Genomic DNA, 26,179 nt, shown 5'->3' with positions numbered 1-26,179 from the left:
TTCTTCTTTACACAGGAAAAACAAAGTGTCACTTTCCCTGATTCTGCAGAGTTAGATGATATATTTAAGTTAACATGGAAATATCCAGATAAAAAAATACCAAGTGTCAAAAAGGTTTTTGCGCACTTTCCCATTTGCTCCTGAAGGCAGGAAATTCTGTGAAGAACCCCCGCCTGTTGACGTATCAGTCTCTCGCCTATCTAAAAATGCGATCCTGCCTGCCCCGGGGTCCTTTACCATAAAGGACCCTGGGGACAGAAAAATAGAGACTACGCTGATGTCTATCTACACTACAGCGGGTGTATCACAAAGGCCGGTCATAGCAGGTTACTGGATGACCCATGCCATTCATACTTGGGCTCCTCAAATTCTGGAGGGCGTCTCCGGGATATGCCCCTGGTTACTACGGTGACTCTCCTAAGGCAAATTCAGGACACGGCTCACGTCCTGTTTGACTCTCTCAAGGAGATGGGCAATATTAATGCTAGGACCTCTGCCATGGCAGTGTCGGCGTGCAGGGCCTTGTGGTTGCGCCAGTGGATAGCGGATGCGGAGTCTAAGCGCAGTGTGGAGTCTCTCCCCTTTACTTGGGGAATGGCTCTTCGGGGTTCAGTTGGATGCATGGATTTCTAAAGTTTCCGCGGGGAAATCCATGTTTCACCCCTCTGGGGCCCCACTAGCTAGGCGTACCTACCCGGGGCCGTCTGTTCATTCCTTTCGGTCTAACAGATTTCGTTCTAGGGCCAGAGGTGCCTCCAATGCGGCTAGAGGCACCAGAGGTAAGACAAGAAAACCAGCGATCTCTGGTTCTCAAGATCAGAGCACCGGTTCAGCTTCCACCAAGATCTCGGCATGACGGTGCCCACCCACCGCTCGGGGATCTCGAGGTGAGGGCTCAGCTGCATCACTTCAGCTACATCTGGGAAGGGTCCTGCCAGGATGCCTGGGTACGCGACCTCATTTCTCAGGGCTACAAGCTGGAGTTCGACGGTGCTCCTCTCCAACGATTTTTCAAATCAAGCTTACCAGCTTTGGAGGATATACGAGTTACGCTGCAACAGGCCATCCTAAAGTTGGTCCAGTCCCAAGTCATTGTTCCAGTGCCAATACAAAAACAGGGAAAGGTTATTACTCCAACCTGTTTGTGGTACTGAAACCGGGCGGTTTGGTAATGCCCATTTCTCTGACGTCCTAGTGGATGCTGGGAACTCCGCAAGGACCATGGGGAATAGACGGGCTCCGCAGGAGACTGGGCACTCTAAAAGAAAGATTAGGTACTATCTGGTGTGCACTGGCTCCTCCCTCTATGCCCCTCCTCCAGACCTCAGTTAGATTTCTGTGCCCGGCCGAGCTGGAAGCACACTAGGGGCTCTCCTGAGCTCCTAGAAAGAAAGTATATGTTAGGTTTTTTATTTTACAGTGAGACCTGCTGGCAACAGGCTCACTGCAACGAGGGACTAAGGGGAGAAGAAGCGAACCTACCTGCTTGCAGCTAGCTTGGGCTTCTTAGGCTACTGGACACCGTTAGCTCCAGAGGGATCGACCGCAGGACCCGTCCTTGGTGTTCGTTCCCGGAGCCGCGCCGCCGTCCCCCTTACAGAGCCAGAAGCATGAAGATGGTCCGGAAAATCGGCGGCAGAAGACTTCAGTCTTCACCAAGGTAGCGCACAGCACTGCAGCTGTGCGCCATTGCTCCTCATACACACTTCACACTCCGGTCACTGAGGGTGCAGGGCGCTGGGGGGGGGCGCCCTGAGCAGCAATAAAAACACCTTGGCTGGCAAAATAATCACAATATATAGCCCCAGAGGCTATATATGTGATAATTACCCCTGCCAGAATCCATAAAAAAGCGGGAGAAAAGTCTGCGAAAAAGGGGCGGAGCTATCTCCCTCGGCACACTGGCGCCATTTTCTCTTCACAGTGTAGCTGGAAGACAGCTCCCCAGGCTCTCCCCTGTAGTTTTCAGGCTCAAAGGGTTAAAAAGAGAGGGGGGGCACTAAATTTAGGCGCAATATTGTTTATACAAGCAGCTATTGGGGAAAATTCACTCAGTGATAGTGTTTATCCCTACATTATATAGCGCTCTGGTGTGTGCTGGCATACTCTCTCTCTGTCTCCCCAAAGGGCTGTGTGGGGTCCTGTCCTCAGTCAGAGCATTCCCTGTGTGTGTGCGGTGTGTCGGTACGGCTGTGTCGACATGTTTGATGAGGAGGCTTATGTGGAGGCGGAGCAGATGCCGATAAATGGGATGTCGCCCCCTGTGGGCCGACACCAGAGTGGATGGATAGGTGGAAGGTATTAACCGACAGTGTCAACTCCTTACATAAAAGGCTGGATGACGTAACAGCTATGGGACAGCCGGCTTCTCAGCCCGCGCCTGCCCATGCGTCTCAAAGGCCATCAGGGGCTCAAAAACGCCCGCTCCCTCAGATGGCAGACACAGATGTCGACACGGAGTCTGACTCCAGTGTCGACGAGGTTGAGACATATACACAATCCACTAGAAACATCCGTTACATGATCCCGGCAATAAAAAATGTGTTACACATTTCTGACATTAACCCAAGTACCACTAAAAAAGGGTTTTATGTTTGGGGAGAAAAAGCAGGCAGTGTTTTGTTCCCCCATCAAATGAGTGAATGAAGTGTGAAAAAGCGTGGGTTCCCCCGATAAGAAACTGGTAATTTCTAAAAAGTTACTGATGGCGTACCTTTTCCCGCCAGAGGATAAGTTACGCTGGGAGATATCCCCTAGGGTGGATAAGGCGCTCACACGTTTGTCAAAAAAGGTGGCACTGCCGTCTTAGGATACGGCCACTTTGAAGGTACCTGCTGATAAAAAGCAGGAGGCTATCCTGAAGTCTGTATTTACACACTCAGGTACTAGACTGAGACCTGCAGATAGTGCTGCTGCAGCGTGGTCTGTAACCCTGTCAAACGGATACTATTTTGCGAACATAAGACGTCGTCTTATATATGAGGGATGCACAGAGGGATATTTTGCCGGCTGGCATCCAGAATTAATGCAATGTCCATTCTGTCAGGAGGGTATTAGAGACCCGACACTGGACAGGTGATGCTGACTTTAAAAGGCACATATAGCCTTATAAGGGTGAGGAATTGTTTGGGGATGGTCTCTGGGACCTCGTATCCAGGGAAGAAAAATTTTTACCTCAGGTTTCCTCACAGCCTAAGAAAGCACTGTATTATCAGGTACAGTCCTTTCGGCTTCAGAAAAGCAAGCGGGTCAAAGGCGCTTCCTTTCTGCACAGAGACGAGGGAAGAGGGAAAAAGCTGCACCAGTCAGCCAGTTCCCAGAATCAAAATTCTTCCCCCGCTTCCTCTGAGTCCACCGCATGACGTGGGGGCTCCACAGGCGTAACCAGGTACGGTGGGGGGCCGCCTCAAAAATTTCAGCGATCAGTGGGCTCGCTCACAGGTGGATCCCTGGATCCTTCAAGTAGTATCTCAGGGGTACAGGCTGGAATTTGAGGCGTCTCCCCCCCGCCGTTTCCTCAAATCTGCCTTGCCGACAACTCCATCAGGCAGGGAGGCTGTGCTAGAGGCAATTCACAAGCTGTATTCCCAGCAGGTGATAGTCAAGGTGCCCCTACTTCAACAAGGACGGGGTTACTATTCCACACTGTTTGTGGTACCGAAACCGGACGGTTCGGTGAGACCCATTTTAAATTTGAAGTCCTTGAACACATACATAAAAAAATTAAAGTTCAAGATGGAATCGCTCAGGGCGGTTATTGCAAGCCTGGAGGAGGGGGATTACATGGTATCCCTGGATATCAAGGATGCTTACCTACATGTCCCCATTTACCATCCTCACCAGGAGTACCTCAGATTTGTGGTACAGGATTGCCATTACCAATTCCAAACACTGCCGTTTGGACTGTCCACAACACCGAGGGTCTTTACCAAGGTAATGGCAGAAATGATGATACTCCTTCGAAAAAAGGGAGTTTTTAATTATCCCGTACTGGACGATCTCCTTATAAAGGCGAGGTCCATGGAGCAGTTGTTGGTCGGAGTAGCACTATCTCGGGAAGTGCTACAACAGCACGGATGGATTCTATACATTCCAAAGTCACAGCTGGTTCCTACCACACGCCTGCTGTTCCTGGGGATGGTTCTGGACACAGAACAGAAAAAAGTGTTTCTCCCGCAGGAGAAAGCCAAGGAGCTGTCATCTCTAGTCAGAGACCTCCTGAAACCAAAACAGGTATCGGTGCATCACTGCACACGAGTCCTGGGGAAAATGGTAGCTTCTTACGAAGCAAAATTCCATTCGGCAGGTTCCATGCAAGAACCTTTCAGTGGGACCTCTTGGACAAGTGGTCGGAATCGCATCTTCAGATGCATCGGCTGATAACCCTGTCTCCAAGGACCAGGGTATCTCTACTGTGATGGCTGCAGAGTGCTCATCTTCAAGAGGGCCGCAGATTCGGCATACAGGACTGGGTCCTGGTAACCACGGATGCCAGCCTTCGAGGCTGGGGGGCAGTCACACAGGGAAGAAATTTCCAAGGACTTTGGTCAAGTCAGGAGTCGTCTCTACACATAAATATTCTGGAACTGAGGGCCATTTACAATGCCCTAAGTCTGGCAAGGCCTCTGCTTCAAAACCAGCCGGTACTGATCCAATCAGACAACATCACGGCAGTCGCCCATGTAAACCGACAGGGCGGCACAAAAAGCAGGATGGCGATGGCAGAAGCCACAAGGATTCTCCGATGGGCGGAAAATCACGTCTTAGCACTGTCAGCAGTGTTCATTCCGGGAGTGGACAACTGGGAAGCAGACTTCCTCAGCAGACACGACCGACACCCGGGAGAGTGGGGACTTCATCCAGAAGTCTTCCAACTGTTGGTAAACCGTTGGGAAAGGCCACAGGTGGACATGATGGCGTCCCGCCTAAACAAAAAACTAGATATTGCGCCAGGTCAAGGGACCCTCAGGCAATAGCTGCGGACGCTCTAGTGACACCGTGGGTGTACCAGTCGGTTTATGTATTCCCTCCTCTGCCTCTCATACCAAAGGTACTGAGAATAATAAGAAAACGAGGAGTAAGAACGATACTCGTGGTTCCGGATGGGCCAAGAAGAGCTTGGTACCCAGAACTTCAAGAAATAATATCAGAGGACCCATGGCCTCTACCGCTCAGACAGGATCTGCTACAGCAGGGGCCCTGTCTGTTCCAAGACTTACCGAGGCTGCATTGGACGGCATGGCGGTTGAATTCTGGATCCTAAAGCAAAAGGGCATTCCGGAGGAAGTCATTCCTACGCTGATAAAAGCCAGGAAAGAAGTAACCGCAAACCATTATCACCGTATTTGGCGAAAATATGTTGCGTGGTGTGAGGCCAGGAAGGCCCCAACAGAGGAATTTCAGCTGGGTCGTTTTCTGCACTTCCTACAGTCAGGAGTGACTATGGGCCTAAATTTGGGTTCCATTAAGGTCCAGATTTCGTCTCTGTCGATTTTCTTCCAGAAAGAACTGGCTTCACTGCCTGGAGTTCAGACATTTGTAAAGGGAGTGCTACATATTAAGCCCCTTTTTTGTGCCTTCTGTGGCACCTTGGGATCTCAACGTGGTGTTGAGTTTCTTAAAATCACATTGGTTTGAGCCACTTAAAACTGTGGATTTGAAATATCTCACGTGGAAAGTGGTCATGTTATTGGCCTTGGCTTCGGCCAGGCGTGTGTCAGAATTGGCGGCTTTGTCATGTAAAAGCCCTTATCTGATTTTCCATATGGATAGGGCAGAATTGAGGACTCGTCCCCAGTTTCTCCCTAAGGTGGTATCAGCTTTTCACTTGAACCAACCTATTGTAGTGCCTGCGGCTACTAGGGACTTGGAAGATTCCAAGTTACTGGACGTAGTCAGGGCCTTAAAAATTTATATTTCCAGGATGGCTGGAGTCAGGAAAACTGACTCGTTTTTTATCCTGTAGGCACCCAACAAAATAGGTGCTCCTGCTTCTAAGCAGACTATTGCTCGCTGAATTTGTAGCACAATTCAGCTGGAGCATTCTGCGGCTGGATTGCCGCATCCTAAATCAGTAACAGCCCATTCCACAAGGAAAGTGGGCTCATCTTGGGCGGCTGCCCGAGGGGTCTCGGCTTTACAACTTTGCCGAGCTGCAACTTGGTCAGGGGCAAACACGTTTGCTAAATTCTACAAATTTGATACCCTGGCTGAGGAGGACCTTGAGTTCTCTCATTCGGTGCTGCAGAGTCGTCCGCACTCTCCCGCCCGTTTGGGAGCTTTGGTATAATCCCCATGGTCCTTACGGAGTTCCCAGCATCCACTAGGACGTCAGAGAAAATAAGATTTTACTCACCGGTAAATCTATTTCTCGTAGTCCGTAGTGGATGCTGGGCGCCCATCCCAAGTGCGGATTGTCTGCAATACTTGTATATAGTTATTGCCTAACTAAAGGGTTATTGTTGAGCCATCTGTTGAGAGGCTCAGTTATATTTCATACTGTTAACTGGGTATAGTATCACGAGTTATACGGTGTGATTGGTGTGGCTGGTATGAGTCTTACCCGGGATTCAAAATCCTTCCTTATTGTGTCGGCTCTTCCGGGCACAGTATCCTAACTGAGGTCTGGAGGAGGGGCATAGAGGGAGGAGCCAGTGCACACCAGATAGTACCTAATCTTTCTTTCTCTGACGTCCTAGTGGATGCTGGGGACTCCGTAAGGACCATGGGGAATAGACGGGCTCCGCAGGAGACTGAGCACACTATAAGAAAGATTTGGTACTACCTGGTGTGCACTGGCTCCTCCCTCTATGCCCCTCCTCCAGACCTCAGTTAGATTTCTGTGCCCGGCCGAGCTGGATGCACACTAGGGGCTCTCCTGAGCTCCTAGAAAGAAAGTATATGTTAGGTTTTTTATTTTACAGTGAGACCTGCTGGCAACAGGCTCACTGCAACGAGGGACTAAGGGGAGAAGAAGCGAACCTACCTGCTTGCAGCTAGCTTGGGCTTCTTAGGCTACTGGACACCATTAGCTCCAGAGGGATCGACCGCAGGACCCGTCCTTGGTGTTCGTTCCCGGAGCCGCGCCGCCGTCCCCCTTACAGAGCCAGAAGCAAGAAGATGGTCCGGAAAATCGGCGGCAGAAGACTTCAGTCTTCACCAAGGTAGCGCACAGCACTGCAGCTGTGCGCCATTGCTCCTCATACACACTTCACACTCCGGTCACTGAGGGTGCAGGGCGCTGGGGGGGGGGGCCCTGAGCAGCAATAAAATCACCTTGGCTGGCAAAATAACCACAATATATAGCCCCAGAGGCTATATATGTGGTAATTACCCCTGCCAGAATACAGAAAAAAGCGGGAGAAAAGTCAGCCGAAAAAGGGGCGGAGCCAACTCCCTCAGCACACTGGCGCCATTTCTCCCTCACAGTTCCGCTGGAAGGAAGCTCCCTGACTCTCCCCTGCAGTCTACACTACAGAAAAGGGTAAAAAAGAGAGGGGGGGCACAAATTTGAGGCGCAGTAAATACACTGTTTTACCTTTAACTGACTGTGGGAGAGGGCAGAGAGGGGAGGAGCCAGCACATCCAGTTGAACAAATTTAAAGTGCGCCGGCTCCTTTCGACCCCGTCTATACCCCATCGTACTAGATTCCCCCAATATCCCTTATGGACTACGAGAAAAGGATTTACTGGTAGGTAAATAAAATCCTATTTTTACCCTGCATGTTATTTGGATAAGCGCATATTGGAGTGTCACTTCTTTTCTTTTTCACTATTCTCTGGGATTTGAGGTGAAATCCTTTTTCACACTATTGCTGCTCTTTCAAATCTAGTGTGCTTATTTATAGACGACCATTATTCTTCTTACAAGCATGTCTGGATTTAGGGCTAAGCCTTTCCTCGTTAAAGATGCAAGTTTCGTCCCTCTCTGTCCTCTTTCAGCGGCAGATTGCGCTGTTGCCAGATCCCTGTACCTTTCTACAGGTATCCTTCATATACAGCCTCCGTTTGTCCTTCCGGTGGCTTCTTGAAATGTTTTTGTTGGTCCTTCAGGTGATTCAGTCATCTCCTTTTGAGCCATTGGACACTGGAGGTTCATTGGCTTTCCTGAAAGTGGCCTTCCTCCTTTCCATAGCCTCTGCTAGGCGGGTATCCAATTTGAGTGCATTATCTTGTAGATTTCCATTTCCTGTTTTTCACTCGGATTGGGCTGTTCTCCAGACCCATTTGGGCTACCTTCCTAAGGTTGTCTCCAGATTTCATATCAATCAGGAGATTGTGGTTCCCTCTTTCCAGGTTCCAGAATCTTCCCCATAGGTGGCCTTTTTGGACGTCTTAAGAACCCTTCAGATCTATGTTGACAGGAAGATGGACTCTTTTTGTTGTATGACTTCAAGAAATAGGGCTGGCCAGCTTCTAAACAAACCTTTGCCTGATGGCTGCATTTAACTATTCGCCACGCCTATTCGGCAGCAGACCTTCCTGTCCTGGCCATGGTGTGGCTCATTCCACCCTGTCGGCTGGTACTTCGTGGCCAGCTAGGCGTGGCGCCTCTGCGGAGCAGCTATGCACATTGACCACATAGTCCCTTTCCCATACATTCATCAAGTTTTATTCCTTTGACACCGTCGCTTCTGATGACACAGCATTTGGGCGAAGGATCCTTAAAGCAGGTCATGAGTGTCCCCCTTCCATAGCGGGCCTGCTTTGGGGCGTCCCATGGTCTAAGGCCTGTGTCCCCATGGGAAAGAATGATTAAGGTTTTTTTGTCTTACCTGTAAAATCCTTTTCTTCGAATCCATGGGAGACACAGGGCACCCACCCTGACGCACTTCACATGCACATTGTTGTTCGCTAACATGTTCCTTACCGTGTGTGTTTGCACTGCATGTTTACCTTTTCTTCCTGCTCTTCATCTTGGGCTTGTTAACCTAACTGGTGGCCAGAAGCTGGGGGTGGGGCATAGGGTGAGAGTGAGCCTGGGCAGTTCTGAGAAAAACTTAACTGTTTGGTGCTCAGTTCACCACCCTACAGCCATGATCTGCGATCTGAAGCCTGTGTCCCCCATAGACTGGAAAAGGATTTTACTGGTAAGACAAAAATCACTTTATTTTTCAGCTCACATGTGCACCAGCCCTATCCCTGGTGCAAAAGATAAGCCTGAAAACCGATGGATCTCTGTGTGCCCACAGTGACACAGTCACACCCTCACTAAACAAAACCTACATCACACTTGGTGCCAAGTGGAGATCTGTCCACAAGACGGGCTTGTGTGAATGCTTAATCGGCTCCACAGAGTGCAAGCTTCAGGCTCCAAGCTGTGAAGGAGCCTGTGTCGATGATAACGCAACTTGATCTTTTTATGTTTGTGTATAACAATAGAACATTATAAAGAACAGGTAATAATAGTGAATATGTGATGGCTTTACTTGGTAGTGTTTTCACAGAAATGGCTTACATGAAATCACTATATGTATAGTACTTCCGTCACGTTGAAAGCTGTCTCCCAGTGGGTAGTGGATATCAGCAAATAAATGTCTTACACGTTATTGTTCTGTATTACATTGCACTCTTTTATTTTTAAAATGTAAAATCTGTTAAAGGAGCCGTAACTTTTGTGTGTGGTCTGTTTAAAATTCAATTAAAGTAAACACTTGATTCACAAATATATATAATCGGCATATTTTTATTTCTGAACTTCATATATTAATAAATATATTAAAAAAAGAAAATCTTACCTGGCACAACAGAGTCTATAACACTCATAGATGTGTTGGCTACCTTCTCTGTTATACAGACTCCTAGGAGTAGAAGTTATATAAGGTCCATATATGCTACAGTATTGTTACTCCAGGTGCAGGGGTGAGGGTGTTCTGCATAATACCAATCTTATCCATGGTAATATCCTGTTATGGTAAATTAAATCCAATACAGTACTATTGTACTGTAAGTCCTCACATCTGTTTTGTGGCCTGAAAGTGACATTTTAACCTTGCATTAGTTTAAAAAAATAAAAATGTTTTTTCTCATCATACTTTACTTCTCATTTTGATCCCAGATTTTGTGTGGCAGTGGCAGTCAGATGACGGTTCCTGGGTCTCCTATGATGCGGATACCTGCATCTTGCTAGAAACTGCATTACATGCGGACAACAAGCTTGTGTGTCTTAGTCTGGGCGGCCGGCCATATAACGTTGATCTGGGAGCCATGATGCAAATAAATAGCCAGACTCAACATGAAAGAGAGATTCAGCGCTGCTTATCTGGTATGTGTGTAGATTTGAAAAAAAAACAAGAATAAGGAACAGACATAAATCCTACAGAGATTTATCCTACAAGAATAACTAGGCAGGAAATTATGCTATAAATATTTTAATACTTAATAAAATATTTTAATAAAATCCGAATTACTAAATAAAAATAAAAAAATATTAAGTATTCAGAAAAATAAACTTTTGCATGTCCTATTTAATATTTTAAAAGATAACGGAGCAGAGAGAGAGAGGGGTTGGGGGAGGTGAGGAAGGCTAGCACACAGAGAGGTCAGGGGAAAGTGGGTGGCGTTAGGGTGCAGTGATAGAGAGATAATGGCAGGGGAGGTCAGTGCCACTTGTACTGGGGGGTCGGGTGCAGTACAGTTACAGGGTAATTAGAGTAGCATGGTACAGTACAGGGATACATAATAAGGTGTAATTATGGTGGCGCACTATAGTATAACACAGATATATAACTGCTGTTCTGGAGGGTGTTGTGGGCAGGGGAGACTGTTCTGCTGAAATGGTTTCATCCACAATGTTTGTTTAGTTGCTTCAGATGCCTGGGCCAACCAGCAGAAGCAGAGTGTCACTAATGGATCCACAGCTGCAAAGCGACCACGCAGCAACAGGAGTACAGGAAGTAGGGAGAGTGAAGCAGAGGAGAGCAAAGGTAACACTTTACTAGGCTTCTCCTATTTTATTAGTAATGTATATAACAGACTTAGGGGGTCTATGTTCTAAGACTTAGAGAGAGACTAAAAAGACAGAGATATAAAGTAGCATCCAATCAGCTCCTAATTGTCACTGACAGTTAGGAGCTGGTTGATTGCTACTTTATTTCCATCCACTTTATATCTCTCCAAGGTTTAGTACATAGACCGCTTTAAACTGTTTCCTATTGCATTGCATTGTCCTACTTGTTCTCACGCTTTGTCCATGTCTCTCTCTCTAACACAGAACAAGTGAGAACCCTGCTGTTAAAGGGTAAGGCCCCTATTGATCCAGAATGTTCCAGCAAGCTTGGAAAGGTAATTTCTGGGATTAGCCAAACATTTTATCCATCACAAAATTGCTTTGAATATGCCTAGAGTAAGGAATGCAAATTCTCTGTTTAGTAGACAACACAATATTTGAAGAGTTTGTGGTGTTCTATAAATGTGAAACTTCCTTACGAAATTACTTGAGCACATTTTTTCTTGGGCGCCCATGTAACATCAGACGGCTGGCAAATCCTTGATGGAGCTTGAATTATGTGTAGATACAAGTTTATGCTTTTCTATGACAGCTAGTGCCTTCAAAATCTTTTTATTCAAGGTGTACTGGAAATACTGGTGTATAGAGAGGATCTTCAGGAGCCTGGGTACTTTAAGTTCAACACTAATGGGTGACAAATTGGGATTTTTATACTTTAATTTTATTTTCTTTGAGGTTAATGGGGGACACTAGATTCCGCCCTTTGTGTACTAGTTATCCTTGTTAAAAGTGTATGGGGAAAACATTGGTGTTGGAACACCTTATTGGTTTCTTCTCTCAATTTGTCTCTTATTGTGTCCTTTGGGTAGAGGGGAAGGGGTCTAGACCTTCAGCTTTAAATTAAAGTGCCCAAACTTGAGTTGATCTCTATGTATCATTTTGTGAATGAGCAGCAAAGTATTACAATTAATTTAAAACACTGTTGGCTCATAGATAAATGGAGTTGGTATTCAGCTGGTCAGCCAAAGGAGACTATGTTAAATTGCCTTTACCATAACCAGAGCACAACCAGCTGTGCTGAAGCAGTTACTATACATTTTTCTCTGACGTCCTAAGTGGATGCTGGGGACTCCTTCAGGACCATGGGGGTATAGCGGCTCTGCAGGAGACAGGGCACAAAAATAAAGCTTTAGGATCAGGTGGTGTGCACTGGCTCCTCCCCCCATGACCCTCCTCCAAGCCTCAGTTAGGTTTTTGTGCCCGTCCGAGCAGGGTGCAATCTAGGTGGCTCTCTTAAGGAGCTGCTTAGAAAAAGTTTTTAGATTTTTTATGTTCAGTGAGTCCTGCTGGCAACAGGCTCACTGCATCGAGGGACTTAGGGGAGAGAAGTTCAACTCACCTGCGTGCAGGATGGATTGGCTTCTTAGGCTACTGGACACCATTAGCTCCAGAGGGAGTCGGAACACAGGTCTCGCCCTGGGGTTCGTCCCGGAGCCGCGCCGCCGACCCCCCTTGCAGATGCTGAAGATTGAAGGTCCAGAAACCGGCGGCAGAAGGCTTTTCAGTCTTCATGAAGGTAGCGCACAGCACTGCAGCTGTGCGCCATTGTTGTCACACACTTCACACCATAGGTCACGGAGGGTGCAGGGCGCTGCTGGGGGCGCCCTGGGCAGCAATGTATAATACCTTTTATGGCTAAAAAATACATCACATATAGCCCTTGAGGCTATATGGATGTATTAAACCCATGCCAGATATCTCAAACTCTGGGAGAAAAGCCCGCCGGAATAGGGGGCGGGGCTTATTCTCCTCAGCACACAGCGCCATTTTCCTGCTCAGCTCCGCTGTGAGGAAGGCTCCCAGGACTCTCCCCTGCACTGCACTACAGAAACAGGGTAAAACAGAGAGGGGGGGCACTTTTTTTGGCGATATTTTATATATTTAAGCTGCTATAAGGATACAACACTTATATAAGGTTGTTCCCATATATATTATAGCGCTTGGGTGTGTGCTGGCAAACTCTCCCTCTGTCTCCCCAAAGGGCTAGTGGGGTCCTGTCTTCGATAAGAGCATTCCCTGTGTGTCTGCTGTGTGTCGACATGTATGAGGACGATGTTGGTGTGGAGGCAGAGCAATTGCCGATAATGGTGATGTCACCCCCCAGGGAGTCGACACCGGAATGGATGGCTTTGTTTATGGAATTACGTGATAATGTCAGCACATTACAAAAATCAGTTGACGACATGAGACGGCCGGAAAACCAGTTGGTACCTGCCCAGGCGTCTCAGACACCGTCAGGGGCTGTAAAACGCCCTTTACCTCAGTCGGTCGACACGGACACTGAATCTAGTGTCGACGGTGAAGAAACAAACGTATTTTCAAGTAGGGCCACACGTTATATGATCACGGCAATGAAGGAGGCTTTGCATATCTCTGATACTGCAAGTACCACAAAAAGGGGTATTATGTGGGGGGTGAAAAAACTACCTGTAGTTTTTCCTGAATCAGAGGAATTGAATGATGTATGTGATGAAGCGTGGGTTAACCCAGATAGAAAAGTGCTAATTTCAAAAAAGTTATTGGCATTATACCCTTTCCCGCCAGAGGTTAGGGCGCGCTGGGAAACACCCCCTAGAGTGGATAAGGCGCTCACACGCTTATCAAAACAAGTGGCGTTACCGTCTCCTGATACGGCCGCCCTCAAGGATCCAGCTGATAGGAGGCTGGAAACTACCCTAAAAGGTATATACACACATACTGGTGTTATACTGCGACCAGCCATCGCCTCAGCCTGGATGTGCAGTGCTGGGGTGGTCTGGTCGGATTCCCTGACTGAAAATATTGATACCCTGGATAGGGACAGTATTTTATTGACTATAGAGCAATTAAAGGATGCTTTTCTTTATATGCGAGATGCTCAGAGGGATATTTGCACTCTGGCATCGAGAGTAAATGCGATGTCCATATCTGCCAGAAGAAGTTTATGGACGCGACAGTGGTCAGGTGATGCGGATTCTAAACGACATATGGAAGTATTGCCGTATAAAGGGGAGGAATTATTTGGCGTCGGTCTATCTGATCTGGTGGCCACGGCAACTGCCTAAAATCCACCTTTTTACCTCAGACCCCCTCCCAACAGAAAAAGACACCGTCTTTTCAGCCGCAGTCCTTTCGGTCCTATAAGAACAAGCGGGCAAAAGGACAGTCATATCTGCCCCGGGGCAGAGGAAGGGGTAAGAGAGGACAGCAAGCTGCCCCTGCCCAGGAACAGAAGCCCTCCCAGGGTTCTGCAAAGCCCTCAGCATGACGCTGGGGCTTTACAAGCGGACTCAGGAGCGGTGGGGGGTCGACTCAAGAATTTCAGCGCACAGTGGGCTTGCTCACAGGTGGACCCCTGGATCCTGCAGGTAGTATCTCAGGGTTACAGGTTGGAATTCGAGAAGTCTCCCCCTCGCCGGTTCCTAAAGTCTGCTTTGCCAACGTCTCCCTCAGACAGGGCGACGGTATTGGAAGCCATTCACAAGCTGTTTTCTCAGCAGGTGATAGTCAAGGTACCCCTCCTACAACAAGGAAAAGGGTATTACTCCACGCTATTTGTGGTACCGAAGCCGGACGGCTCGGTAAGACCTATTCTAAATCTGAAATCTTTGAACCTGTACATACAGAAATTCAAATTCAAGATGGAGTCACTCAGAGCAGTGATAGCGAATCTGGAAGAAGGGGACTTTATGGTGTCCCTGGACATAAAGGATGCTTACCTGCATGTCCCAATTTGCCCTTCACATCAAGGGTACCTCAGGTTCGTGGTGCAAAACTGTCATTATCAGTTTCAGACGCTGCCGTTTGGATTGTCCACGGCACCTCGGGTCTTTACCAAGGTAATGGCCGAAATGATGATTCTTCTTCGAAGAAGAGGCGTATTAATTATCCCTTACTTGGACGATCTCCTGATAAGGGCAAGGTCCAGAGAACAGCTGGAGGACGGAGTAGCACTAACCCAATTAGTGCTGCAACAACACGGGTGGATTCTGAATTTTCCAAAATCTCAGTTGACACCGACAACACGTCTGCTGTTCCTGGGAATGATTCTGGACACAGTTCAGAAAAAGGTGTTTCTTCCGGAGGAGAAAGCCAAGGAGTTATCCAAACTTGTCAGGAACCTCCTAAAACCAGGAAAAGTTTCTGTTCATCAATGCACAAGAGTCCTGGGAAAGATGGTGGCTTCTTACGAAGCGATTCCATTCGGCAGATTCCACGCACGAACTTTTCAGTGGGATCTGTTGGACAAATGGTCCGGATCGCATCTGCAGATGCACCAGCGGATAACCTTATCACCACGGACAAGGGTGTCTCTTCTGTGGTGGTTGCAGAGTGCTCATCTGTTAGAGGGCCGCAGATTCGGCATACAGGACTGGGTCCTGGTGACCACGGATGCCAGTCTGAGAGGCTGGGGAGCGGTCACACAGGGAAGAAACTTCCAGGGAGTATGGTCAAGCCTGGAGATGTCTTTTCACATAAATATACTGGAGCTAAGAGCGATTTACAATGCTCTAAGTCTGGCAAAACCCCTGCTTCAGGGTCAGCCGGTGTTGATCCAGTCGGACAACATCACGGCAGTCGCCCACGTAAACAGACAGGGCGGCACAAGAAGCAGGACAGCAATGGCAGAAGCTGCAAGGATTCTTCGCTGGGCGGAAGATCATGTGATAGCACTGTCAGCAGTGTTCATTCCGGGAGTGGACAACTGGGAAGCAGACTTCCTCAGCAGACACGATCTACACCCGGGAGAGTGGGGACTTCATCCAGAAGTCTTCCACATGATTGTGAACCGTTGGGAAAAACCAAAGGTGGATATGATGGCGTCCCGCCTCAACAAAAAACTGGACAGGTATTGCGCCAGGTCAAGAGACCCTCAGGCAATAGCTGTGGACGCTCTGGTAACACCGTGGGTGTTCCAGTTAGTGTATGTGTTCCCTCCTCTGCCTCTCATACCAAAAGTACTGAGAATTATACGGCAAAGGGGAGTAAGAACGATACTCGTGGCTCCGGATTGGCCAAGAAGAACTTGGTACCCGGAACTTCAAGAGATGCTCACGGAGGATCCGTGGCCTCTACCTCTAAGACGGGACCTGCTTCAGCAGGGACCGTGTCTATTCCAAGACTTACCGCGGCTGCGTTTGACGGCGTGGCGGTTGAACGCCGAATTCTAAGGGAAAAAGGCATTCCGGAAGAGGTCATTCCTACACTGGTAAAAGCCAGGAAGGAGGTGACTGCACAACATTATCACCGCATTTGGAGAAAATATGTTGCGTGGTGTGAGGCCAGGAAGGCCCCCACGGAGGAATTTCAATTGGGTCGATTCCTACATTTCCTGCAAACAGGATTGTCTATGGGCCTCAAATTGGGGTCCATTAAGGTTCAAATTTCGGCCCTGTCGATTTTCTTCCAGAAAGAATTGGCTTCAGTTCCTGAAGTCCAGACTTTTGTAAAAGGAGTACTACATATACAGCCCCCGGTTGTGGCTCCGTGGGACCTTAATGTAGTTTTGGATTTTCTCAAATCCCATTGGTTTGAGCCACTCAAATCGGCGGATTTGAAGTATCTTACATGGAAAGTAACCATGCTACTGGCCCTGGCTTCAGCCAGGAGAGTGTCAGAATTGGCGGCTTTATCCTATAAAAGCCCATATCTGATTTTCCATTCGGACAGGGCAGAACTGCGGACGCGTCCTCATTTTCTGCCTAAGGTGGTGTCAGCGTTTCACCTGAACCAGCCTATTGTGGTGCCTGCGGCTACTAACGATTTGGAGGATTCCAAGTTGTTGGACGTGGTCCGGGCATTGAAAATATATATTTCAAGAACGGCTGGAGTCAGAAAGTCTGACTCGCTGTTTATATTGTATGCACCCAACAAGCTGGGTGCTCCTGCATCTAAGCAGACGATTGCTCGTTGGATTTGTAGCACAATTCAACTTGCACATTCTGTGGCAGGCTTGCCACAACCAAAATCTGTCAAGGCCCATTCCACAAGGAAAGTGGGCTCATCCTGGGCGGCTGCCCGGGGGGTCTCGGCATTACAACTCTGCCGAGCAGCTACGTGGTCGGGGGAGAACACGTTTGAAAAATTCTACAAATTTGATACCCTGGCTAAAGAGGACCTGGAGTTCTCTCATTCGGTGCTGCAGAGTCATCCGCACTCTCCCGCCCGTTTGGGAGCTTTGGTATAATCCCCATGGTCCTGAAGGAGTCCCCAGCATCCACTTAGGACGTCAGAGAAAATAAGATTTTACTTACCGATAAATCTATTTCTCGTAGTCCGTAGTGGATGCTGGGCGCCCATCCCAAGTGCGGATTGTCTGCAATACTTGTACATAGTTATTGTTACAAAAAAATCGGGTTGTTATTGTTGTGAGCCGTCTGTTCAGAGGCTCCTACGTTTGTCATACTGTTAACTGGGTTCAGATCACAAGTTGTACGGTGTGATTGGTGTGGCTGGTATGAGTCTTACCCGGGATTCATTATCCTTCCTTATTGTGTACGCTCGTCCGGGCACGGTATCCTAACTGAGGCTTGGAGGAGGGTCATGGGGGGAGGAGCCAGTGCACACCACCTGATCCTAAAGCTTTATTTTTGTGCCCTGTCTCCTGCGGAGCTGCTATACCCCCATGGTCCTGAAGGAGTCCCCAGCATCCACTACGGACTACGAGAAATAGATTTATCGGTAAGTAAAATCTTATTTTTTCATTTGTGTCTCTTTTCTCTTTCAGGCTCATGTATTTTGTGAAGGAGATGATGTATATGATATTATGTTGAACCAGGTGAGAAAAACTTAACAGTAATTTTTATCTGTGAAAAATATATTGTAAAGATCTACCCATTTGGGAGAAGAGCTAGCCATTGCCTGCAGTGCATATTTAACATGTCACGTGGTCATCTAACCAGATTTTCTTCCTGTTCTGATTGACGTCTAGTAGCTCCCTGTGTGGTCATCACTGGGACTATTGTAGCTGCCTTTTTTTGGGAATATAAACATTATAATCTGCTGCAAAGCAATTTAATATCCTTTGATTTTATGCAGCATGTTCTGTTAATGGATTCCCCTACACTTAATGAAATAGTTATCTATAGAAACTGTGACAAGCTTTGTTCTCATACAGCAAACACCAAACTAACTGGACAGTTCGCTGCATTTATGGTCAGTCCAGCTTTTGTTAGACTTAGGCAGTATAACAGCATTTGTCATAGCACCAGTAGATTGCTACATCAGTATGCACAAACACACACCCATATTTCATGCTAATACAAACTCATGCTATAAGCCAAGTTATATTTAGTGTAATATGGTTTATTGGTCTAGTGAGAATGCAGTTCTAATATAAGCACTGCTGATGGCATACAGCTGGACACATGCACTGTTACTGCATCTGGGTATGGGTCGTTGGGTCGACCACACTTAGGTAGACAGTCATTAGGTCGACCACTATTTGTCGACACACAGTAGGTCGACATGGTTGCTAGGTCGACAGGGTCTATAGGTTGACATGTAATAGGTCGACAGGAAAAAGGGTCAACATAAGTTTGTTTGTTATTTAATTTTTGTTGTTGTCGTTTTCTCCGTACATTGACCGGGAACCCCAATTAGTGCATTGTGTCCCCTCGCGTTCGGGAAAGGTGCCTCTCTCCGCTCCTGCTGCGCTCGGCACAGGTTACCGTTCCCAATTGTAGTCCACGTAGATTGTAAAGTATGAAAAAGTTGAAAAAAAAATAAATGTGAAAAACTCATGTTGACCTAGCAACCCTGTCGACCTATTGCATGTCGACCTGACAACCGCATCCCCTGCAGCTGACACAGCAGATAGCAGCACTTCCTAATAAGCATTTTTTTGTAAAATCTGCATTGGTCAAATTGGAAAATGTGGTTGGAAGAATACATATTGGCCTGTATGCATTCATTTTCCGACATCACTGATGTCCGTGTAAATATTGTGCTCAATCTGCAACTTTGTATTTTGTAAAACAAATTCCTTTGCAGTTAATGTTGCAGGTTTGCGTTTCCAGTACGCCATGAGCATCTTTTTGTTCATTCTGTGATGTATATAAGATGCAAAGTGTAAAGAAAGATATGGTCGGCTACTGCACTCTTAGCGTCAGTCACGCTGTATGGCGTATAGACACTAGGGGCGGGATTCAATTCTTTTCACCCCTTTCCACACCTGTTCTGTTTCTGCCCTCAGGGATGTTGTATCATTACTTCAGCTCGCTACCCCCGCAGTAGCGAGGCACCCAACCCTTTACACAGCTAAACCTGATTACTATGGGCGCAATATGCGCGATAACGGAGATCATTTTAGAAAGGAAATTGGGTGTGATAAATCATTTGAATCTCACCCTAGGTGTATGAGTCAACATCTGTAACTCTCCTGATGTGAAATGCATGGGTTTTCTCATACGTCCTAGAGGATGCTGGGGACTCCAAAAGGACCATGGGGTATAGACGGGATCCACAGGAGACATGGGCACACTATAAGACTTTGAATGGGTGTGAACTGGCTCCTCCCTCTATGCCCCTCCTCCAGACTTCAGTTAGACTCTGTGCCCAGAGAGACTGGACACACACTAGGGGAGCTCTCCTGAGTTTCTCTGAAAAGACTTTATGTTAGGTTTATTATTTTCAGAGAGACCTGTTGGCTACAGGCTCCCTGCATCGTGGGAGTGAGGGGAGAGAAGCAGACCTATTTCTTCTGAGTTCAAGGGCTCTGCTTCTTAGGCTACTGGACACCATTAGCTCCAGAGGGTCTGATCACTTGGTTCGCCTAGCTGCTCGTTCCCGGAGCCGCGCCGTCACCCCTCTCACAAAGCCAGAAGAAAGAAGCCGGGTGAGTATTAGAAAAACAGAAGACTTCAGTGACGGCAGAAGACTTCAGGATCTCTGAGGTACCGCGCAGCGCGCCATTGCTCCCACACACAAGGGTGCAGGGCGCAGGGGGGGCGCCCTGGGCAGCAATATACCTCTTAGATATGACCTGGCAAAGTGATATACAGTGCATAGGCACTGTATACTGACCCCCGCCAGTATAAAAATATGCGGAAATAACGGGACTGAAGCGCGCCGAGAAGGGGGCGTGGCTTAGCCCTCACAACTCTATACAGTGCCATTTTCTCCTCACAGAGATGCTGGGCCCGCCAAAACACTGTATACACAGCTAACAGTGTGAAATGAGGGGGGGGCATCGTTATTTAGTGCAATATGGGTTCAAGCATGAAGCACTATATATATGTATATATTATGAGCGTGTGTAAAATTAGTTGGTTAAAGTTTCTGTGTTTTCCCTGTCAGAAATCTGGCCATTTTAGCTATGTTGGTGTGCGTTTAGTACACGTGTGTCGACATGTGTGAGTGGTCTACCACAAACAGATATGGGAATCCCTCTGTCGGCATTGCCGACTCCAGATGGTACTTGATTCATGAAATTAAGTGTCAGCATGTCAGTAGTTGTAAGCTTTTCCAAAGTAAACACTGTTTGGGAGGCACAGACGTAAGTGGGTGACCCTGTCGGCACCAACTATTATGACTGGGTGTTAATTAATGTAAAAAACCTATACCTGTATGTATGTATGTATGTATGTATGTATGTATGTGTGTGTGTGTGTGTGTGTGTATATATATATATATATATATATATATATATATATATGTATGGTACGTTTGCATTGAGCTGTAGCTCCAGCACAGACGTGATGGTATTTGTGGGGGCGTCCTAGTGAAATTCGGTATATGTTTCCCTTAGACCCCTCGGGGTCACAAAAATTTTATTTTGCCCAGTTACTACTCCCTGTTGTTGACACGAATACTATGTTCTATGTCGGCCATAATGTTTCATGATTAGATCCACAACATTGGCATTCAGTACATGTTCATACACATTCAGAGCACATTAATGTCACTAGGGACCCTGATGTTCCTGACAGATATAGATAGATAGATAGATAGATAGATAGATAGATAGAGATATATATATATATATGAGATGTGTATATAGATATATGTGTATTTAAATATGTACATTTATATTACAATTTATTATGAATGCTGAAGTAAAGTTTTTCCTTCTCATGTGCTGGTCGCTCTGTTGATGAAGCTCTAGGTCAGCTGTGACAAGATGGTCTTGAATCCTCACGAGGAGTCCGAGTGTTTATTCTTCTCCCGCCGTGGATAGAATAAAGTGAATGTCAACCCCTGGTCTGCACGGGGCCCTGTCGCAAAGGATCGTATACAGGAAGCTAAGTGATATTTTAATTATATGCTTTGATGATATTTGCATGACATACGCATGGGGGAGTGCTTGTATTCAGAAATGGTCGGTTACCTTGTTATCCGATATAATTACCCTGGGGAGAAATGGGATATTCCTTGGGTCTTATCTAGAACATTGCAGCTTGCTGCTGTGCGACTACAAGAGGTATGCACTGACTCCGAGAAATACTGGAGTGTCTTCCTTATGAAGGGATAATCTGGTTTGGGGATGACTTGGTTAAGTTGATCTCGGCAGACACCACTGGTAAGTCTACCTTCTTGTGCTATGTTCCATCACAACGGTTGGTGACGCATTTTTTGTGGGATGCAGTCATTTTGAACGGTTGGATACCGTTTTTATTCCCCTTCTTGGCAGTTAGAGGGAGTTGAAAAGGTAAGAGGTCTGCAGCCTTTTCAACTTCGCAGAACCTGATATCGTCCTCTGTTTCTACCACATCCACCGCAGGTCGCTGGGTCTATCTTGCTGGAGCCCACACCGGTGGGAACTCGTCTAATACTCTTCAGTCAGTCCTGGAATGGACTTGGCACAGTGAGTTAAGAATAGAATCCAAAGGGGGACATACTCGAGTTTTCCAAGTGATTCCCCTCACTGAGTTTTCAAATAGATCTTACCGATTCTCCTCTGGAGAGGTAGTATGCGACGCCATACAAGAGTTGGGTCAGGATCAGGACACTGTCCTGCTGTCCCTGTCACACAGAAGAAAAAAAAAAGGCTGTTGTTCAAGCTTTTTCGTACTTCTGAGCCCGGACAGCTTGATCAGAACAATTACAAATAAATATTTCTACTCAAGAAATTGAACTACAAGATGAAATCTCTCAGGGCAGGGATCTCCAACCTGTAAAAGAAGAAAGAGGGTTTAAATGCGGTGTCATCCGCAATAAGCTTACCTGGTTTGCTTTCAAGATTGTCATTGCCATTTCACCAGAGTGATGGCAGTATGATGGTGTTCCTTCTATAGTAAGAGCCATTATTTTTCTGTACTGGGACGCTCTCCTGACTAAGGTGAGGTCAAGAAACAAGTGGTACAATTCGTTGTTTCTCTCTGACAGTTCTTCAACACAAAGAATTGCTGTTGATCCCAACGACGCAGAGGTCGGAGTTGGGAATAAGATTAGATACTGATCTGTTAAGCGTTTGTTTGTGATGATCCAGAGTCGGATCAGATTTGCAACAGTGTAAACCTGTCGAGACGTTCCGTTGATGCAGAAGATGGTTGCGGCTTACGAGGCCATTCGGTGAGCAGGTCAAATGCCAGAGTTGTTTTTGCGGGACCAGTTGGACATGTGGTCCGGGTCTTACCTGCACATGCACCGGAAAATATTCCTATTTTCCAGGACCAGGATATATCTCCTGTGGTGACTTCACAGTTCTCACCTCCTAGAGGGACGAAGGTTCGGGATCCAGGATTAGATCCTGGTGTCCATGGATACAAGTCTCCGAGGCTGGGGAGCAGTCTTTCCAGGGGAGGAATTTCCAGGAGGAAAGGTCAAGCCGGGAAGCTTGTCTGTGATAAGCTTTCTTGAATTAAGAGCAATTTACAACGGAACATCTTCTTTGTGTGCTGCCCGTCTTAATTCTGTCGGACGACTAAGCAGCGGTGGCGTAAGTAAGCCGCTAGGGCAGAACGAGGAGCAAAGCGGAAATGGTAGAAACCGCAAAAGTTTCCGATGAGCGGAAAGGCATGAAAACGCTCTATTAGAGGTCGTCGTTCCGGGTGAAGACAACGGAGAAATAGATTTCCTCAGCAGACATGGTCTCCACCCAGGAGAGTGGGGTATTCATCAAGAAGTTTTCACAGAAGTGACAAGTCTTTGAGGAATTCCTCGATTAGACATGATGGCGTCTCGCCTCAACAAGAAACTTCAGGGATATTGTTTCAGGTCAAGGTACACTCAAGCTATAGCAGTGGACGCCCTCGTGAAACCTTGGGTGTTTTCAGTCGGTCTGTGTGTTCCCTCCACTTTCACTTTTTCCGAAGGTGATAAACTTAAGAAAAACAAAGGTTCAGGCGATCCTCATTATTCCGGTCTAGCCAAGGAGGGCTTGGTATCCAGATCTTCAAGACTTACTCATAGAAGATCCCTGGCCTCTTCCTCTACGAGAGGACCTGTTACAGCAAGGACCGGGCGTGTATCAAGACTGGGGGGGCTGCGTTTGACGGCTTGGCGGTTGAACGCCATATCCTAGCCTGAAAGGGTATTGCCGGTGAAGTCATTCCCACATTGCTTCAGGCTAGGAAAGAAGTAACGGCGAAGCTTTACCACCGTATTTGGAGGAAATATGTGTCTTGGTCTGAATCCAAGAAGGCTCCTACGGAGGAATTTCAGCTGGGTCGTTTTCTCAATTTTTTGCAAGCAGGTGTGGAGGCAGGCCTAAAGTTAGGCTCTGTTAAAGTGCAGATTTCGGCCTTATCAATTTTCTTTCAAAATGAATTGGCCACCTTTCCAGAAGTTCAGACTTTCGTGAAAGGTGTGCTGCACATCCAACCTCCATTTGTGCCCCCAGTGGCACCATGGGACCTTAACGTGGTGTTGCAGTTTCTTATGTCACACTGGTTGGAACCTTTACGAAAGGTTGGGTAAAAATTTCTCACTTGGAAAGTGGTCATGCTATTGGCCTTGGCGTCCGCAAGGCGGGTGTCGGAATTGGCGGCTTTGTCTCACAAGAGCCCCTATTGGATCTTCCATGTGGATAAAGCGGAATTGAGAACTTGGCAACAATTTTTGCCATAAGTGGTTTCTGCGTTTCACAGGAACCAGCCTACTGTTGTGCCTGGGATATTTAAGCCTTGGCTGATTCGAAGTCTCTCGATGTAGTCAGAGCTTTGAATATTTATGTCGCCAGAACGGCTCAGATTGGGGAAACAGACGCTCTGTTTATTTTGTATGCTCCCAACAATAGTGGGGCCTCTGCTTCTAAGCAGACTGTTACACGCTGGATCTGTGATACGATTCTGCATGCTCATTCTACGGCTGGATTGCCGGTACCGAAGTCGGTGAAGGCTCATTCTACCAGGAAGGTGGGCTTTTATTGGGGCAGATGCCCGAGGAGTCTCGGCGGTTCAACTTTGCCGAGCAGCTACTTGGTCGGGTTCAAACACTTTTGCTAAGTTCTTCAAGTTTGATACCCTGGCCGATGAGGACCTCATGTTTGCTCAATCGGTGCTGCAGAGTCGTACGCACTCTCCCGCCCGGTCTGGAGCTTTGGTATAAACCCCATGGTCCTTTTGGAGTCCCCAGTATCCTCTAGGACGTATGAGAAAATAGGATTTTAATACCTACCGGTAAATCCTTTTCTCTTAGTCCGTAGAGGATGCTGGGCGCCCGTCCCAGTGTGTACTGTATCTGCAGCTCTTGGTTGTCGTTACACTCATGTGGTGTTTCTTTTCAGTCAAGTCTGTTGCTGCTGTTATTCATGCCATGGCATGCGGTATGTGCTTATTGGTCGTGTTTACACAGAGGTTGTGTTACATTTTCGGTCAGCATATTGCTGTATGTTTTTCCATGCCGTCAGCTGGTATTCTATTGAATGCCACGTTCTGCGGCATGTTCGAGGTGTGAGCTGGTATGACACTCACCGTGTTTAAACAATAAATTCTTTCCTCGAAATGTCCGTCTCCCTGGGCACAGTTTTCTAACTGAGGTCTGGAGGAGGGGCATAGAGGGAGGAGCCAGTTCACACCCATTCAAAGTCTTATAGTGTGCCCATGTCTCCTGCTGATCCCGTCTATACCCCATGGTCCTTTTGGAGTCCCCAGCATCCTCTATGGACTAAGAGAAAAGGATTTACCGGTAGGCATTAAAATCCTATTTTCTACCTCGTACTTTAGGTTGCCCATGTTGCTTCTGTATTTACAATAAGTTAATTTGACTTTGAGGTTTACTTTATGTCCCTGTTACCAGTGTTTCTGTTTTTTGTTTTTTTTCTGTTTTTACTGGGTGTATTCCATGTACAGCCTCCTTTTGTGTCTCTTATAGTTCTGCGAGACTATGTGATAGCCTATGAACTGCAGGTGTTGACAGGTTCCCGGCGAGTCTGCTCAGTGCTTTAAAGTAGCATTTATTTCAAAGGCAAGGTCAATCTGGTTTTGCTTTTTAAATGATTGCTACTTTAAAACATTGGGCACTCTCCAGGAACCCGCTGATGCTTGCGTTTTGCAGGCTGTTTTATTTACACCCAGGTGTTTAATGCCTTACAGCCTCCTACCTTTGAGCGATTAGATTCTGTGGCGTTTATCTTTATCATACTGGAGAAAGAAAATGCCGATACACACTCTAAGCCCTAAGAAAAGTTCTTAGCACACATTTGCGCAAATAAGTGGACCCATGCACCGTGACCATGTGACTTCTTCATTACATGGGACCCTAACATCTCTAATACTATTACATTATATACACAAATATAGAGGAAAAAAAGGCGGTGGGGACTGGACTGGGCACCTTATTTCTAAGCTTAGAAATAGGGTCTGCAGTCAATTCCCGTAACCCCCCCCTTTTTGCATTTAACTTTATCACATCACATGAAAGACCGTTTTTCCTTTTTCCATTTCAACTTTTAGCAGAGTTTCAGATCTGGGTGCACTATCCTGTAAGTTTCCTTTTTACTTTTCACGAAGACTAGGCTTTCGTTGCAGCCAAAAGTGGTTTCCCATTTTCACAGGGATAAGGATGTAGTGATTCTAGCTTTAAACTATCACATGTGATGGCTCCTCTCATTCTGCGGATATCATCATAGCTTTGGCGACTTACGTTTAGATGCTCAGAAAAAGGGTTGGCTGGACTCCAAGCAATCCATTAGTCCAGTGGTTCCCAAACTTTTTTGAATCACGGCGCCCAAGAGTATCAGAATTTTCTCAATCCAGTGTCCCCTGTGAATTCCGAGAAAGGGATTTATCTTTAAGTACCAAAATCCTGTTT

At 46.9% G+C, this 26,179-nt stretch overlaps 1 protein-coding gene across 1 annotated transcript in view; it reads left to right on the top strand.

The window, feature by feature from the left end:
• The window catches only part of PARP2 (poly(ADP-ribose) polymerase 2), a 145,054-nt gene that overhangs the window by 10,613 nt on the left and 108,262 nt on the right, over positions 1–26,179 (top strand). Inside the window, exons 4-7 of the mRNA XM_063913453.1 lie at positions 10,058–10,264; positions 10,803–10,925; positions 11,213–11,283; positions 17,715–17,765. Coding sequence (XP_063769523.1) covers positions 10,058–10,264; positions 10,803–10,925; positions 11,213–11,283; positions 17,715–17,765 — 452 coding nt within the window. The remainder of the gene's footprint in view (positions 1–10,057; positions 10,265–10,802; positions 10,926–11,212; positions 11,284–17,714; positions 17,766–26,179) is intronic.

Source organism: Pseudophryne corroboree, chromosome 1 (genome assembly GCF_028390025.1).
Source record: "Pseudophryne corroboree isolate aPseCor3 chromosome 1, aPseCor3.hap2, whole genome shotgun sequence".
NCBI lineage: Eukaryota > Metazoa > Chordata > Amphibia > Anura > Myobatrachidae > Pseudophryne > Pseudophryne corroboree.
Note: the sequence above shows the minus strand (reverse complement) of the source record. Positions and strands in the feature narration are given on the sequence as shown.